Genomic DNA, 15079 nt, shown 5'->3' on the forward strand with positions numbered 1-15079 from the left:
GTTTTGTTGTGGTGCTTTGGGTTTGGGTTTTTTGAAATAGTCTGTGTTCTGGCCTTTCTCAAACTTCATCCTCCTACCTGGACTATGCCAGCTAAATTGATGATTCCTTTTGATTCTTTATGTCTACAGTTCTGTGAAGTTTGTTCAGATCATAATCTTTTGCCAAGTATCTTCTGGAAATAATTCTAGTAACCATAAATTTCTGAGAACCTTGTTTCTTTGACATTTTAGTTAAATAAGAAATTCAAGTTGCGGCAGTTGTTGTAATGGGCAATTGGGGTAAGATTTTTAATCTCAACACTTAGGAGGTTTTTCTATTTCTGCTTCCTGCCTTGTGTCATCTCAGAAGTAATGTTATTCAGAATAGGTGTGCAGAAAGGGCTATTTTGATTCCATTGTAAGTCAAGTCAGATTGAATTTCGGAAAAGTGAACTCCAAGTAAAATATAGGAAATTAAGTTTGAAAAATAGTAAAGATTCTGATAGGAAATCTGTTACTACCTTTTGTTATGTACTAAAATACAAGATAGAGTCAGATTGGGACAACTGATACTATAACATGGTGGTGCACTAGTAATGTACTGTATTTAGGGATGTAATTCATGAACTTGGCCTTGCCTCTGTATGAATTAAAATTTGACAGGCCTTTCAGATTATAGCAGAACTCTGCAAAGTTGAATAGGTTTATGGAGTTAGGCCTTAATATTAGAGTTACTAGTAGAAACTTCACTTTCATAGTACTGTGTTGATGTGACAGGTAATGTTTATCATGAAAAATAAGTTCATAGGTTTGAGGTAAACTATGATAGAGGCATGGAATCTTAACTAGAGGCTTATCTGATGTAGTTGTACAGCTTCATTATTCACAATCTTATATTTCCACTTAGCTCTCTGACAGATCATTTCATGTTTTTTTTCCCCAATATTATTTCTTTAGGTCTTTGAGTGTTTTTAATGCATTGGCCAGCTGTTACTGTAGTCTTTTGTTACTTTACTGCTGGTACATACAGCCCATTACCAGCCAAAATAAGACAGTAGAGGCACAAAAATGGAAGAAAAAAAACAAAAAACGTACAATATTGTTTAGGTGTAGGTCTTGCTGTCAGCCATTTCAAGTTTTCAGTAGTGAACTGTCAAAGAGATCCTCTATCCCATAATTGTTGGAGTAAGGATCCTCTTAAACTCTGTGGACTTTCTCTTAGCAATATCTCAGAAATTTTACCAGAATAAAAACTTGGGGACTAGAGAGATGGATCAGTGGCAGTTAAGAGCACTGGCTGTTCTTTAGAAGATGAGGATTCAGTTCTCGGCACCCACATTGTAGCTCCTAACTGTAGCACCAGTTCCAGGGCATCCGATCTCCTCTTCTGGCCTCCTTGGACAAACACATGCATGTGCATTCAGGCAAACACTTATACACAAAAAATAAAAATAATTTAGTAATGGTCATGCCTGTTGCCCTATCCAGTAATCTAGCCACTGGTTGCTAGGGTTTTGCTTAGTACACAAATAATTTTTGCCGTGCTGCCTAAAAAGACTTCAGGAAATAGGTGGGGTATGTGGTGTTTATTGCAGTCCTTTTGTGAGATTTTAACCTAAGGAAGTGAATTAGACCTTGTGAGAGCTTTCAGGATCTTTTCTGGATTGGAAAAAGGTAGAGTGGCCTCCTCGGCTTCTTAGATCTTTTAGGTTTTTAAAGAAAAATAGCTTGTCAGTAGGAAATGGGTTTAGCTCTCTCCCTGTTAACTAACCCATGTGTGTGCCAAGTTTCAAGAGAAGCAGTTCAGGGGAAGGTAATTCTTTCTAAATAGGTAGTACAGCTGCTTCTTACTGATATGTTATATTCTTATTTGATCTTTTTATCCCTTCAAGAAACATGGAGCCTTTATTTAGCAACTCCTAATATCTGCCAGTCTCTCCAACAGCTGTCTTCTGATTTCATTAGTCTACATAATAATTGGCCAAGAACACACCTGAGTGTTCCCCTTGGCATAAAACAAGTCATTGTCTCAATTAGCTTTCATTAAGGCCATGTAGGATAGGGTCAGAAAGATGGCATGTCTTTGTTCTAAGAGAGGACTTTGAGCTCCCAGTATCCATATAGTGGCTCAACAACCTGTGTAATTCCAGTTCCAGGGGATTCAAAGCCCTCTTATGACCTCTACAAGTACCAGGCACACATGTGATACATAGACATACATGGAGGCAAAAACATACAAATAAAATCTTTTTTTAAGAAGACCATATAACTTCAAAAAGATTTATCACTGCACTCAGTAAATTCAGAGTCTGGTGTGATGCAGATTTAACAGTGAATAGCTTCAGGGAGCTGATCTTGTGAACATTGTTGTCTGTGTTTTTTTTGATCTATTGTAAAAAAAAAAAAATCAGTTTGTAGATCAAACTAATGCACGTGATTAAGAATATCACTTCTAATACTGTACTTCCAGTATATTTCAACAAATCCAGATTTAGTTCATTATGCTTAAAAACTCCAGTATCTTATTACTTTTGGGATATGCTTCTTAAAGATAAAGCATAATCAACTTTTTTTTTTTTTTTTTTTTTTTTTTTTACCTGATCCTCAGTTATATCAAACTATATTTTAGTGCTTGGTTTTCTAGGAAACTTTCAAGCTGTATACTTTGATAATCCCTACCATTACCTGGGTTTTTCTGTTTAATAACTACCTGGCAAACATAATGATTGCCTTTTCAAGATGTATAGGACATTTGAATACCTTTCAGTTTAAGATTAAATGGGTTTTTTGTTACTGTTTGTTTGTTTTTGTCTTGTGCCTACTTGTGCTTAGTTTTAATTTTTCTTAGTATTTTGAGATCTAGCGTATTTGGTACCTTGCAAAGTCAGCTCTGGTTTTGCTGCCTGATATATTCCTTCTGATCTGCTCATTCTTTGTGCCTGTCATGAACACAGTTTGTTAACTTAAAAGCATTATTTATCATTGGTGGGCACTACATAAAACCCGAGTGGCAAGATTATTTTGAGGCACATAACTCAGAATGAATGTATTCCTCCAGTCTCTGCCTCCCAAATGCTACAACTAGAGACATGCTGCTGCTTTTCTTTGTTGTTATTAAAACCCTCGACCTAAATTTGTGCTGACTATAGAGTAAGATTTTACTTTGATCTTTGATTATTGCTGCAGAGGTATCTTGGACATGGAAATTTGGTAAATAGACACTTAGAAATTATTTGAAGGGGAAAGAAGAAAATCATTTGAGTAGTAAGAAAGAGATAAAGCTGAAACTTTCTGAAATTATGCCTTTGTTCTAAAGAAATGGTAATGCTAGCTTGCTTTTTTTTTTTTTTGCTTTTCAAGACAGTTTCTCTGTGTAGCCCTGGCTGTCTTGGAATTCACTCTGTAGATCAGGCTGGCCTCAAACTCAGATTTGCCTGCCTTCCAAGTGCTGGGATTAAAGGCATGTGCCACCACCGCCTGGCTGGTAATGTTAGCTTTTAAAGGCTTACTGATTCATAAATAGCAGCATGTAGAAAACTAGTTTTCACATATTCTTTCAGGTAGTATTAGTACCTTATTATATTATAGTTCAACCTTACTGTTTTCTGATCATCTTTATTTATAATTGAAATAATTTTAAAACTATTTGGTAGATTTTTTGTTTAGGCTAACCATCATTGAATTAGAGGTGTTCCTCTAATTGTTAGAGACCAGAGGCCAACATCAGGTATTCTCTCTCCATCTTATATTTTGAGACAGGTCTTCAGTGGAACTTGGATCTCATTAATAGATTAGATGGGCTGATCAGCAAGGTCTGGAAATATTTGCCCTATCATAAAGCTAGGGTTACCACCAACTTTCAATTCTAGGGGTGTTAAATCAGGTCCTCTTCATTCTTGAGTCAGGCAGTTGATCAACTGAGCCATTTCCCCAGTCCCAAATGTCATTGAATTTAAGACTTTTTAACACTTGATTCAAAATTTTAATTAAGATGCTTAAAGGATATTTTAGACTGCTAAACAAAGATTGATCATATAGTCTGGAGATTTAAATGAGCTAGGGCTATTTTATTTGGCCTCTTAAAGTCTTGTTTGTCTTAAAATTCACATTAAAATAGATATTCCTATTTTAGAATTGAAACAGGATGGGAAATACTAGGTTTGGGTAGTTTAAAAGATTCCAAACTGATAACATCAGAGAAAGCACATATTCCATCTTTTAAATGGTTTTTGCTATTTGTATTGCATAGGTAAGATGTATGGGGCATAGAGTTTGGAGGTGAATTTTTTTTACCTTAAAATAGACCCTCCCCAATCCTTAAGAGTTTATGCTGCAATTTATACAGTTAAATGAGTATACACACAGAGACACAAATTTGTTTTTACTGTTTTGATTCTTATATACAATGAAGTAGTGGTAATGGAGATTGTTATTATAACTAATGAAAGTTTGGGTTTTCCTGGGATTAGCAGGTCATTTCTATGAGACTTGATAACTTGTTGTTGAGACACAGTCTCTCTACTTTGTAGCCCTGATTGTCGTGGGACTCACCATATAGACTAGTGTTGTGGATGATTGATTGATAACTAAAACACTGATTGTCCAGTAGCCAGGCAGAAAGTATAGGTGGGACTAACAGAGGAGAATTCTGGGAACAGGAAGACTTGAGATGCTGCCAGCTGCTGCCTGAGTACCAACATGTAAGATACTGGTAAGCCACGAGCCATGTGACAAGGAATAGATTTATAAAAATGAGTTAATTTAAGATAAAAGAACTAGATAACAAGAAGCCTGCCATGGCCATACAGTTTATAAGCAAGTGTGTTTACTTGGTTGAGTCTGAGCGTATGTGGGACTGGCGGGTGAGAGAGATTTTGTCCTGACCGTGGGCCAGGCAAGACTGGAGAAAACTTCAGCTACAGACTAGGCTTGCCTGGAATTCAGAGATCCACCTGCTTCTGCCTGGGACCAAAGGTGTGCACCACCACACCCGGCTTAAAACAATGCATTTTAAAAAGTCATTTAATACTGGATTGGTTGGTTGATTTAAAAAACAAAACAACCTTCAGTTTTTGAAAAGAGCCCACCTAAAAATTCAAGCTTCTTAGGAACACCTTAAAGCTTTAAGTGGAAAATTGTACACCCAACATCCTGTTATGGGTTTCACTAAAAGTAAAATGCCTTTGGCATAGATGGTATATATGACTAAAATTCTGTGCGTGATTGGACTTAGGCCCCACGATATCTTCTGCATATGCAGTTGTTACAGAATTTTACATGTATGTATGAAATCTGAGACACTTCTTGTTTCAAACATTCCTATAAAATTGACTTGCCTGAGATAAGCAACATGTTACTTTTACTTAGTATGAATATTGTTTCTTTGACTTGGTATGATTATTTGGTGAGGTTTCAGTGTGAGCGTGCGTGCGTGCGTGCGTCTGTCTGTCTGTCACACAGTGCCTTACAAAGTTAGAAAAGGGTGTAGTGGGTCCTGGGAACTACTGGGCCACCTCTTCAGCCCCTAGTTTTGTTTGTTTTCCTATACGGTATTTCAGTAAAACTGGTCAGAGGTTTAAGTATTTAAGGTGAATTTTATCCTATTGAATATGTTGGGAATAGAGTGGTATGTGCTCCTGGCAAAGCATATAAAGGGTTGATCAAGATTGTAGATTGAGAGATCTTTTGCTTTTTGGTAGCTATATAAGCAGCTGGCCCTGTGTTTCAGAAACAGAATGGCAAGAGTGTACCAGGACTATTTAGTCTGTTAAATTGACTTTTTAGTATAGTTAAATCTTAGACTGGTTATTCTTGAGCAGTTGGATATTTCACTGTTAGACAACTGCCTTTTTTTTTTCCCCTTCTTCCTTCCTTGAAGGAAGTTCTTAGCCACTTTAAGGGTATTCGATTTCTTCTTAGTGTTGAATTATTTCGGAATGCATTCTTAGAACTTTATCAGCGTATATGAAACCAATCCTAATGTCTATAAATATTTGATAATTTGTTTCTAGGCTGTCCTCTCCAACTTAGATTTTTCATATCCTGATTGAATGAACTGGGTGGGATCTATTTTCCTGCATGATTCTTCACTTACATGTTAACCAGTTTACTTAATTGATTTTTTGCTTTATTTCTTTTTAGTATTGTCTTTTTTTGTTTTTGAGACAGGGTTTCTTTGTGTAGCTTTGGAGCCTGTCCTAGAACTTGTTCTGTATACTAGGCTGTCCTCAAACTCAGAGATCCACCTGCCTCTGCTTCCTGAGTGCTGGGATTAAAGGAGTACGCCACCACTGCCCGGCTAGTATTAGCTTTACTTCACACATTGAGTCAGTCCACAGAGATTGTTGAATTACACATTTATGAACCATGTCTTGATACAGAATCTCGTGCTTGCTTTCAACTTCAGTGATATTCCTGCTTTAACCTTCTTAATACTGAGATCGCAGGTGTCTGCCACCATACCCAGCTGTTGCTTAGTATTATAATTTTTTAAGAAGCATTTATTAAAAAGCAAATTGGAGACATTTTAGTGGCATTATTAAAAAGCTGCATTTAAAACTTAGTGTAACTGAATTTTTTGTGTCCCACCCGATCTGCAACCACTCAGACCCAAGTAAACACACAGAGACTTAATTAAAACTGCTTGGCCATTAGCTCAGGCCTACTACTGACTAGCTCTTACACTTAAACTCAGCCCATTTCTGTTAATCTATGTGTTGCCATGTGTTCTGTGGCTTTACTTGTGTGCCATTACATGCTGCTCCCTAGATGGTCTTCACACAATTCTCCTTATCTGCTTTTCCCACCTATACTTCCTGCCTGGCTACTACTGGCCAATCAGCTTTTTATTTAACAACGAATCAGAGCAACATAGATTCACAGCATACAGAACATCCCACAGCAACCTAGTTCTTAATTGGGCTCACAACTATAGTTGTGGCTATTCGGGATGCTGACATAAAGGATTAGTTGAACCCATGATGAGACCAATCTGGGTGATACAGGAAAGAAAGACTTTTGTTGTTGCTTTTCCAAAACACATTAGAGCAGTTAAGTTACTACTGTGGGAGCTAATGAGATGCTCAATGGTTAAAAGCGCACTTATTGTTCATGTAGAACTTTATTTGCCTCCCAGCATCCACATGGTAGCTTTACAAACCCAGGTCTGCATGCCTATGAGCACACATGCACATAATTTCATTTTATTCAAAACTGAATGATTTTTTGCAACAATTGAGTGACTTAAAGATTTCCAATGGACTTGGAACAAAAACAAAATTTAGAGGGCTCAAGACCATGTCAGAATGGAACTTCGTCACTTTATATATAAGTTCTTGAAACACTGAAACATTAAACAAACAAAAAAATTAGTTGAGTTTGGGATATTTTGTATTTTACCCAGGATTAGGATAGAGAAGGCATGTATCATGCTGCATTGCTCAGTGTATTTTTTTATTGTAAATTTTTGACAATTTTTTGTTTTTAAGAATTGTGCATGTGTACATGTGTGAACACCATATGTGTAGGTGCCCACAGCGGCCAGAAGAGGATGTCAGGTGCCAGAACTGAACTGATGCCAGTGCTCTTAACTGCTAAGCCATCTCTCCAGCCCTTTTACATTTTTGTTAGAATAGACCACAACAGTTTAAAAGCGTGCTTCTGAAATTCCTTCATTTGAAAGAATATTGTTGGGGACTAGAGATGGCTTAGCTGTTAAGATCACTTACAAGTAGCCTATAACTGCAATTCCAGAGATTCTGATGCCCACTGGCTTCTGTGGACACCTAGATGAATGGAGTATACCTAAGCTCATGAAGGCACGCATAACTGCACAGAAGTAGTCAGGTGTTTTGTACTCTGTTGAATTGTCCCAGGAAAGTTTTGTGTTTAGAATGGGAATATAACCCATGATAAAGTGCTGAAGAGCTTGCCTTGGGTGTGTGAGGCAGTAGTAGGTTCTGTTTCCAGGACTACAAGAGGAAAAAAGACAAGCCTTGTTTTCAATCCTTTCAAAAGTCTAGAATTAAAATACTTGTATTTGTAAAGTTCTCATTTTGCTGATATGTTTGACATATTAGCCATTAGTTTTTCATACAATCACAAAATCTTAACAGTTAAAGATAAATATATAGAATTATTTATCAAAATACCACTGGTATTTTGAAAAGGGATGAAATTGTGCCATCATGTCATTTAGGAGCTTTGATTTGACTCTTAAGCCTTACAACCACTCCTGGTTTACACATCACATTGCTAATTTAGTTCAGAAGCCATTGCCATAGCATACCTAGTTGGTACATACTATGTAGCCAGCAGAAACAAATTTCAATTCACATAGGTTGGAGGAGTTGGTTAGTAAGAGCTCTCATCTACTTGTGTCATTGAGCCTTGTATGCAGTCCTTTAAAAGGAGGTGGTGGTTGTCTGAAAAGGACCAGGAAATGAGGCGTGCCAATTTTACAATTAATCATATGTTAAGGAGAGAATTCTATTCACTTCATATGTTTTTTAGTAGATGAAACCAAGGCAGCATCTGGTGAGTATGCAAAGTAAAGGTCCTTTATACCCATTCTGATATTCTTGTGTTTCGTAAGACAGTCTTTTGTGTATCCCAGACTGGCTTCAAACTCTTGAGATCTGCCTGCTTCTGCCTCCTGAGTGCTAGGATTAAAGGTGTGTACCACTGTGCCTATCGATTCTGGTATATTTAATGCAGTTAATACCCTAATGAGTGGGAGGAGGTCTAAACTTGGGGTCATGTCTTATATAATAGGGAAGATACACGGGACTTGAATAGGCAAACAGTCCCTAGTGGTCATTTTAGAAATTTGAATTCAGAAGCTTAGGTTTTCTTTTACTGGTGCATGACATAAATGAGTTGTGTAGTTACTTTCAATAAAAGGGTATGTGTGCGTGCAACTGGGAGTGATGGCACACAACCTTTAATCCCAGCACTTGGGAAACAGAGGCAAGGAGATACCTGAGTTTAAGGCCAAAGAGCTTCAGGCTAGCCAGGACTACATGATGAAACCCTGTCTCAAACAAAACAACTGTGTATGGTTTTTATGCTTAAAGTGTTTAAATATAGCACGTGGTAGAATATCCATACTTGAGATAATGGAATTTTTCATTCTTGTACATCATATACATTAAGTCTTATATCCAAAATAAACAAAATGAAGTTAGTAATATAAACTATAAAAAGTCTGGATTTCTAGAACACTGAGTAGAATGACATATTCTAGATAGTGTGTTGCTCCTCTGATCATATAGCTTTTTTTTTTTTTTTTTTAAAGATTTATTTATTTATTATGTATACAGCATGTGTGCCTGCAGGCCAGAAGAGGGCACCAGATCTCGTTACAGATGGTTGTGAGCCACCATGTGGTTGCTGGGAATTGAACTCAGGACCTCTGGAAGAGCAATCAGTGCTCTTAACCTCTGAGCCATCTCTCCAGCCCCCCATATAGCTTTTTTATGTAAGAACTAGGATATATTTTCAGTATGAGATACATACACTTCACCAGTTGCAGAGGAGTCTGTTTAGTCCATTCCTCCCCTTGCTGGCAGCTGCTGCCTGCTTGTCTTAAAACTGAGAGATGGAAAGCTACAGGCAGTCTGTTCTGTGAGTTGAACCATGGTCAGAAACGGGGTTAGTCTCAAGCCCAAACTTATTATTAAATAAAGTCTTGCCTCCTAAACCAATAGAATGGGGGCAGGTGGGGGGTTGGGAGGGTAATTTGCTGGATTGTGAATCTCCAGCCTATGAAAAAAGAGGGCAGGGATTTAAAAAACATTGTCTTGGATCAGATCATCAGTATAGCCATTTTTCCCTCCTCTCTGCTGGCATCCCTTTTACAAAATACATTACTAAAAACTGCATTGTTTTTACTAATTTCTTGAATTGGTTACTGTACAGTGATATTTTCCATGTTTATATGCTCTTAGTAAGAGCTGTTAAGGTTCTTCGTGTTCTTTGGCCAAGGCGGTTGATTTTCTGGAATTTAAATTGGAAATTTCTCTTTGTGTTTTTGAGGGAGGTGTGCTTATTCAGACTATTTCGTACTTTATGAATTGTTTAGTAAATTTCATTGAGAGGAGAGATTAATGTGTTCAGTTAAATGAATTGATGTGATATGTTATAAGCCAAGATGATTCTTTGTCTTTTAAAATCAGAAATTGAACAAAACATTATACATGTTAATTGGGCTACTTGGAAAGAGAGAGGGTCTGATGACTGGCTAATGTTAGAAGATTGAGCCCAGAGCAAGCAAAATTGCTTTTTTGGTGTGTGTGGGGGGGTGTTGTGTGGGAATCTGTTTATGGACTACTTCCATATTTAGATGTGATAGGTATAAAGAACTTAAGCTACCCCTGTATTCATTGGATATTGAAGGGAAGTAGCTCTTACTGACTTGGGCCATAGAGATAAATGTAAGTACGTGTTGAAGGCAGCAGTACATTAACATTGGGTTGAGTTTATGTACTTGATATTTTTTGATGATAAAACACTAGTAAGGCAGAACCATATCACTGGTTTTTGTAAATCTAATAAAGTAAACTACTTTTTTATACAAAGTGTTATGTTCATGTGGGTCATTGAAGAACAGTTAAAAATGAGCACTGAGTTAATAGGTTACATTAATCAGGAAAGGGCATGTAACCCTGTATAAGAGATGTTTCAGATGGAAAATGGAGTCAGATTTTGGGACGAAAAGGGATTTATGACAGGTAACAGGGAGCTTCTAAGATGGTCTGGAAAGTTAGTTCATCAAATCTGTTGACCTCGGCCTTGCCTAAGTTTTTAAACTTTTGAAGGCATTTGCTACTACTATACTTTGTCCAGAGGTTAACTTTTGTTCCTATAATAAAAATTCAATGGTGTATATATATTATTACTCTTAGCATGCATCTGATTAAGCAAGTGATGCTTTGCATTCCAGGAACTGGGTTTAAGATTACTTAAGATTTCTTTTTCTGCTAATGGGATTTTTTTTTTTAAACCATGAATGCATGTCCCTTTAAGGGAGTAAGTTTACTATTTAACTGCATATCTTTTCTTAAATTTAGACTACATAACCTACCATCTTGTCTTGGTTTAGGAACTTAGTGATTTGGCCCGTGACCCTCCAGCACAATGTTCTGCAGGTCCAGTTGGAGATGACAGTAAGTATCTTGGTTTTCTTTTTAATGACTAACTTTAGAAAGGGTTGTATGGTTTTGGAATAATGGAGTTTTTGTTTTGTTTTTCTTTCCTCCCCTTTCTAGTGTTTCATTGGCAAGCCACAATTATGGGACCTGTAAGTATTTCAATTTTGCTTTTCATTGAAAATAAGTATTCACTTTATCACAATTTTTAGATTTTTGGCCTTAATATATTAGCGTTACTGTATTTCTGGCATATCATAGTTAACACTGCTTTTAAAAAAATAAGAAATGGCATTCCTTAAATGTATGTGTCTGTGATGATATTCTGTAGTATACCATCTCTGAACCCACCAAATACTTTTTATTGCCTCTGTTTTTGTTTTATATATGGCAATGAAAAGCAGTCATTAGCTTCCCTTTAAGGAAGCAGTTTATTCTACCATAGGTTGTTCCCCTGGCCCTGTGGTCCTGCAGCTGTTTATGAAATAATCACTCAGAGGCTTATTATTAATTACAAGCTGTATGGCCTATGGCTTCAGCTTCTTGCTAGCTAGCTCTTTTATCTTAAATTAACTTGTTCCTATTGATTAATTTATGTTGCCACAAGGCCATGGTGTCACCTATCTGCTGACATCTTGTCACTCCTTTGGCTGCAGCCGGCATCTCTCTCAACTCCGCCCCTCTTCTCTCTGTATCTCCACTTGGATTTCCCGCTTGGCTGTAAGCTTTCTTGCCATAGGCCGAAATAGCTTTATTTACCATCCACTGGGAGCCACACAGACTCACAGCATACAGAAAGCCATCCCACAGCACTTCTCCTTTTCTGTCTAATCAAAAAGGAAGGTTTTAACTTTAACATAATAAAATTATATATAACTAAACCGTTATCAAGCAAGAATTAAAGTTAAAAGTATCTAGTCTATTTGTATTTGGCAAAATTAAAGAAAATATTCTTTCATCTATCCTATTTCTGAGTCTAAAAGTTTCATATCTAATTTCTCTTTTATCATGACTAAGGAAAATTATTACTACCTAGTCCTCAATTCCATCAAAGACCCTATAAGGATATAATATTACCTAAGTAAACAGGAAGTGCATTATAAGCAACTTCCAAAGTTCTAGAAATGTCAGCAACATCTCGCTGCCTGGACAGTCACCCAAAGTTTCTTTGCAATGTTGGGGCATCCATTTTCAGCCTACAGGCCTAGAGTCTCTGACAGACTTTTTAGTGAAGCAAGAAATTTGAAGGATTGTCTTGCCTATTGGCAAAGTTCATCAGTCACTTTCCATGTGTCCTGCAGAATGTCTGGCAGTCTCCTCTGTGAGGCAGGAACCCGAAGGACCATCTCGCCTTGTTTAGGCAAAGTTTAGTGGTCACTTTTCCATGTGTCCTGCATGTCCAGTCTATATAACGTACTGAAGTCTTTGAAGATTACCCACTTAATTGAAATATATGTATATGTAGAAAACTAACATGACTACAAGTTTGATTATCATAGATGACTTATTAATCTGTATTTCTCAACTATACACTATAATTTGAAATGAGCAGCACAAACATAATACCCCAAACAGGAATAAAAATATATACAGTATAACAAAATCAACTTCAAATTTGCATCAATAAACCAAAATCCATAGTAATGTAAAACATTTTAAACAAGTTGTTGTTCTTTAAAAGTAGATTGAATAATCTACCCTTTATCCTATCATATCTATATCCCCTTTTCCTCTTTAGAGATTACATTTATAATCAACCCCCTTTAAATAAAAATAAACATTTATAAACAATACTTTGGGAATTTGGGCGTAACATCTCATACTACTTCCTGCTGGTTGAGGGCGCTGGCAATCATGGGGATCCTGAGAAAATTAAGAATTATAGTTAAATCTTGGCTGTAGTAGTTTGAGGCTATTTTGACCTTTCAAGGATTCTTGGTTGATCAAACCATATTAGCATGGAAGCAATGCACAGGTTCTCATCTAATGTGAAAACAAAGCAGAACCTCTTTTCCAGAGCAACGTATCCTTAGACATGAATTTTGAAGTCAGGATACCTTTAAAATATACATACTGGTTTAACTCAGCAGCTTTTACAATCAAATGTCTCTTTCGAGTTAATTCCAAAGACAACACATTCCAGACTCTTTGTAATTTCCATCTTTGCATGGCTTAACTTTTACAGAGGTGGTAGGCAAGAGCCACAGGGAGTGTGGGTCTTTTTGTCACATGGGCGCCACTCAGATCAATCCACATGAGTCTATTTAATGGGTAGTAGGGATTTATTTATTAAGATAGAAATTGGGGAAATACACTCAGAAATACAGAATGGAGTAGACAGCTGAAGTTGTCCTCTGATCTGTCCGGGAGTGAAATCACCTTACAGGCAGCAGGGAGAAGAGACATGTGAACCTTCTCCCTTTCCTTTTAAATGGGTCACTTAAAACAGCAAGAAGTACTGCCTCCTTCAGGCCCTGTAGCCCAAGGTTATGGGGTGGAGCAAATACCACTACAATAAGAAGACAGGATATTCCAAATAGAGAAAGGAAAGAGTGTGAGAGTTGTACTGCCTCCATGACACTGTACTGTAGAGTATACTTAAAGGCTATAGTAAATTTAAAAGCAGAGAGTACATGGTGGTATCTCTAAGAATTCATTTTGACAATAGAGTGTAGGAATAAACTAGAAGGTAGAGCTAAAGCAAAAGGAAAATACATTCATAAGCCATTGCCATAACATACAGACAAAAGATAGTAACACTTTGAGCTAAAACAGCAGCAGTGGCCAAAAAGAAGCGGCTAATTCAAGAAATTTTTTAAGTTCTTTTTTGGTGGAAGACGGGGTTTTGCTCTATGTAATCAAGCCTGGCCTAGAACTTAAAACCCTTATATCTCAAGCTGCCTTTAGACTCATAGCAATTCTCCTGCTTCAGCCTTCCAAGTACAGAGATGACAGGCAAAAGCCCCACTATACCTGATAATCTTCAAGTTCTTTGGGATTCAATCAAATGAGAGTGTTAAGAATTACCTAGTTTTCTCCTTTGTCTTGTGGTTTAGGATTGAGGAAGGCATAGAAGTAATGAGATTAGAATGCATGTCATGAAGTAGATAATACATTTTAGTAGGCTTGAAAATGTGCTCAGGGGTGAATAAATACACTATAGAAGAAAACGGAGACTGTAAAATATGAGGTCAGAGGTTAGAAGCAAAAAAATGGATCTGTAGACACATGCAAAATTTCATGAAAGCCGTAGAGAACAAATTCTTGAAGGGAGAAAAAGAAACCGAGAGGAATAAAAGTAAAGTAAAAAGATTCTAAAGAATCTGTTAATTTTCAGTTTCAAAGGTTGAAGTCAATCAGTTGCTCAAAATAATTCATTTTTTGTTCCTTTGGTTTGGGTTTTGTTTTGATTGGGTGGAATTTTAGTGTATCATTGAAATACTTTAACCCCTTAAGGTTGCTTAATATTTGGCTGTGCCTAAATTTCAGCAGTGGATCTTTTTATTGAATTAATTTTTTATTCAACATATTGTGTGAATGTGCACATATGTATGGATGTGCCATGGTGCCTATGTGAAAGTAGAGGACAGCTATGAAAGTCAGCTCTCTTTGAACCATTCCTTGCCTGAGGTTCCAGGGATTGAACTCGGGTCACCTGGTGTGGGTGGTAGGCAACCTTTATCAAATGAAGCATCTCACCCACTAGCCCCATAGATTATTTTCACTAACTCATGTGATGCCACCGTTTGGTTGCCTTAATTTTTTTTTTCATGCAGTTTTTATGTGTTTTGCAGTCTGAGGTGGGTTTTGTTTTTTAGTGAGCATTTTGCAGAGAGCTCTAGTGGCATCTATAATCCTGTTCTTGAGAAGGATAAGATAGATCAGCTTGGGGAAACAAGATCTTGGCTCAGAAAACGAAAGTAGTACAAGGGCTAGTATTTTAATTTCTTCTT

At 37.0% G+C, this 15079-nt stretch overlaps 1 protein-coding gene across 9 annotated transcripts in view; it reads left to right on the plus strand.

Moving 5' to 3' along the window:
• The window catches only part of Ube2d3 (ubiquitin conjugating enzyme E2 D3), a 30159-nt gene that overhangs the window by 8324 nt on the left and 6756 nt on the right, over positions 1–15079 (plus strand). For all 9 annotated transcript variants that reach the window (XM_059266299.1, XM_059266307.1, XM_059266308.1 and 6 more), the window contains 2 exons: positions 11081–11144; positions 11247–11278. In XM_059266299.1, the coding sequence (XP_059122282.1) occupies positions 11081–11144; positions 11247–11278 (96 nt within the window). The remainder of the gene's footprint in view (positions 1–11080; positions 11145–11246; positions 11279–15079) is intronic.

Source organism: Peromyscus eremicus, chromosome 6 (assembly GCF_949786415.1).
Source record: "Peromyscus eremicus chromosome 6, PerEre_H2_v1, whole genome shotgun sequence".
In the NCBI taxonomy this organism is placed as follows: Eukaryota; Metazoa; Chordata; class Mammalia; order Rodentia; family Cricetidae; genus Peromyscus; species Peromyscus eremicus.